Source organism: Austrofundulus limnaeus, unplaced genomic scaffold (genome assembly GCF_001266775.1).
Source record: "Austrofundulus limnaeus strain Quisiro unplaced genomic scaffold, Austrofundulus_limnaeus-1.0 Scaffold338, whole genome shotgun sequence".
Taxonomy (NCBI): domain Eukaryota; kingdom Metazoa; phylum Chordata; class Actinopteri; order Cyprinodontiformes; family Rivulidae; genus Austrofundulus; species Austrofundulus limnaeus.
This window is the reverse complement of record NW_013952740.1, coordinates 478,785-482,197: the sequence shown is the minus strand read 5'-3', so window position 1 is coordinate 482,197 and position 3,413 is coordinate 478,785. Positions and strand designations below refer to the sequence as shown.

Below are 3,413 nucleotides of genomic sequence, written 5' to 3'. Positions count from 1 at the left end.
GATGAGTTTCAGGTGAAACTCAGCCTTATAAGCACTGCCTCCACATGGACAAACAGGTTGGTCACATGCAAAAGAGGGCCACCGTCTAACAATAGGCTTGATTAGTTCTATTGTTTTATTTTCTATTGTTTCTTGATTAGCTCTATCTCTCTTATGATCCTCTATGAACAATAGAGCTAATCAAGCCTATTGTTAGGCGATGGCCCTCTTTTGCATGTGACTAACCTGTTTGTCCATGTGGAGGCAGTGCTTATAAGGCTGAGTTTCACCTGAAACTCATCAGACTGAGAAAGTCTCTTGGACGAGAGACGAAACATTTCACTAAAGAAGAACACACCTACTTACTGTTTTCTTTTTTCACACACTGCAAACATTATTGCACAAGATGGGGTGTAAATAGGGGAGGTAACACATGGAAACTATGCATTTTTTGCGAGACGCGAGATTGGAGATATAAATTAGCCTTTACGGTTTTTGACTGTTATTGAGTCAAATGTGAGAACTGCTCGGATTAAACTTGGTCATGACGCAACAGAACAACGATCCCAAATGCAGCAGCTGATCTACAACAAAAAGGCGAAAAAAGAAAAGAATCAAGGAGTTGCAGCAGTCCATTCAAAGCCCAGACCTCAGGCTGGTTGAAACGAGGTAGTGGGATTTTAGGAGATGAATGAACTGAAGTAACTTCGTAAAGAAGAACGGGCCAACATCCCTCCAAAATATGAGAGACTGATAAAGTTGAACAGAAATGTCTGTTTAGAGTTTTTGTTGTTAAAGGAGGATCTACAAGCTACAGACTTAAGGTTCCACACACAGCTTTTCCAATTTGGTTCTGTTGTTGTTTAAATAATTACATGGAGAAATGAGTTGTGTGTTTTTCCTATGCTTAAAGTTAGGTTTGACTAATTTTATAACCTGGTAAAGACCAGATCAGTTATATTATGTACCGATGCATAAAACTCTAGAATTGAAAGAAGGCCTTGTTCTCGACTGAAACCTGAGCTCAGACAGTGGAATAACTTTGCATCTGCAACAAAGAGGTGGCGCCATCTCGTGGATATTTATGAGAACTGAACATAATGTTAAACTTTAACTTAAAAACCTGCCATGCACCAGAAAAAAACGCACAAAAAGGAAACAATAAAAGGCATGACTTACTGGCATAGTTCTGCAACTTTCGTAGCTCTGAGAAAAAGAAAGGAAACGGAAATAGTTACAAGGACACTCGGCAGATAAAGAAAAGCCAAAGCACTCAGTCGGTGCTGGTGTTAAACATGCAGCAGGAGTCTGGAGCTGCAAATGTTCAGCTGCTGTGGCTCAGCTGAGTCCAAGCTGGAGCATCAACACCATCTCTGTCTGTTCAGATATGTCAGAGTAATGACGAAACAATGAATCACACTTTAATTCAGAAAGCGAGTTCAGTGACCATAGAACATGTTTTTGTGATTGGACAAAGGGAAAATGTGTTTCCTGTAGTTTTACACAGATAAGCTGATTTTTAAAATTAGTTTGGACACTTTGCATCAATAACATATTACTGGACCACCAACTACTGTATCTTCCAGTATAGAAAAATATTTAAATAAAGATCTCAAGCAATCTGTYCTGCTAAATGTTTTGTTGAAACTAAATATTTAGTTAACATACAAATTCACTCTGCTTGTATCAGGAAGTATGACGCTAAACGCTCAGCTGTGGTTAAAGATGTATAAATCTATATGTTTTCTGATATTAACTGTCAGGATAATGTATTTATTCTCCCAGTAAGTTTCTTTATAAGATGTTATTTTTATTTTAGCAACACAGTCACACTTTTATTTTGGTACATCCAAATGTGAAATTGCATATTAGCTAATTATTTAGTTTTCGCAAAACTTTTAGGTTTATGTTTAGCTTTAAAATTTAGATTCAACTATTAAAATGTGACTTTAGAAAAGCCACACGACTTTTTCAAAGCTGTTTGAAGCAATATGTGACAAACCTTCCCTGTTATTTTTAGTCCAAGTCGCCTTTTAAACAGCAGCCCTACAATTTGTTAGCACTCACACAGAGTTGGGAGTGACTCTCGAAGTGTGTTTTAGCCATTTTGTGTTTTCTAAGGTGAATTAGCTGTAGTGGCCATCATGAATTTAGATCCTTTAAAAAGACGATCTGTTGTAGACACATTTATTTAATCTTTCCTACAGATTTGATACTTTAATTGTTTATAAAATAGTTTGATAAAAGGTTTATTGCTAAATTTTTAAACAAATCTTGCATGATCAATTAGGGCTCAGAGTAATTTTAGATAAATTTCTGTGTAATTGATTGAGTTAAAGCTTATTTAATTGTTTAGGGTTGATAAGCTATTAGACTCGATTTGTTCTTTCTGAGGGTGTTGTCCAGATTAGTTTAATAATTCTTGAAATATTTTGCTAAAAATAAAACAAACAAACAAATAAACAAACAAACAAACAAACAGGCAGGTAATAATCAGTGAAATTGCACAATCTTTGTTAATGAACCAACACAACACAGCTTTTGGTACAACTACAGTCCAAATAATCCTCTTAAAATATTTTTTTCCATGTTTTAATGTAAAAAAATAAATCATACTAGACTATTATGTACAAATGTTRAGGTTTATTTAGAAAAAGTATAGCCTCACCTTTACCATACAGTCGCTTAAGTTCCTCGTTGAACTTGTCAACAAGGTTGCTGACGGAGGAGCGAATGGTTCCCAGATAGAGGTCGGTGTTGACCATGACCGCTGACCAATCATTGGGCTCAGGTAGGGGTGACAGCGCTGAGAGGTTCTACAGGAAACAGAACCAGCAGGTTATGTGGAGCACGATGCAAACATTTGATCAGAACATTCTGGTTTTGACCTTGTTTGGTGCTTTTCTGTAAGTCAAGACATTTGCGTAGCCCGAGCTCTGGTTTAATGCTAAATAAAATGTTCAGRCTTTTAATTTCAAATACATTTTTCATGTAAAACAGATGCACCATAAAAGTATGGGATAAAAGCACAAACACAGGAGTCAAAACCTCATCTTTGTCCCATTTTGGTACAGTTTACAGGTGTGATTTGTCAACTAGTTATTAAATCCATGTGAGGTTTAGCAGAATGACCCAGAGTGCAGGCAGGATCCAAAGTGCAAAATAAAGAGTTTATTTAGAAAACCTAAATAAACAGCTGACAGTGCAGCAAAACTCTCTGGAACAACAAGGAACACGCAGGACACCTCACTGGCTGAGGGAAGCAGCACAATGGGCCTCATGCAAGAACATGTTCGTATTCTTATCCTAAATTTCTCTTACTTTTGTTCGTACAAAGGGTTCGTACGAACATGTCATGTCAGATTCAACAAACTCTTCTATCTTCAGGAAAAGTGTGTAAATGAGCTGCGTAAATTACACCTGTTCTATCCAGC

General features: G+C 36.8%; 1 protein-coding gene across 1 annotated transcript in view; it reads right to left on the bottom strand.

Annotated features, from left to right (window-relative positions):
• btr12 (bloodthirsty-related gene family, member 12) overlaps nucleotides 1-3,413 on the bottom strand; it is a 23,242-nt gene that overhangs the window by 3,613 nt on the left and 16,216 nt on the right. The window contains exons 6-7 of the mRNA XM_014022686.1: nucleotides 2,648-2,795; nucleotides 1,159-1,185 (exon numbers count right to left, since the gene is read on the bottom strand). Of these exons, the coding sequence (XP_013878140.1) occupies nucleotides 1,159-1,185; nucleotides 2,648-2,795 (175 nt within the window). The remainder of the gene's footprint in view (nucleotides 1-1,158; nucleotides 1,186-2,647; nucleotides 2,796-3,413) is intronic.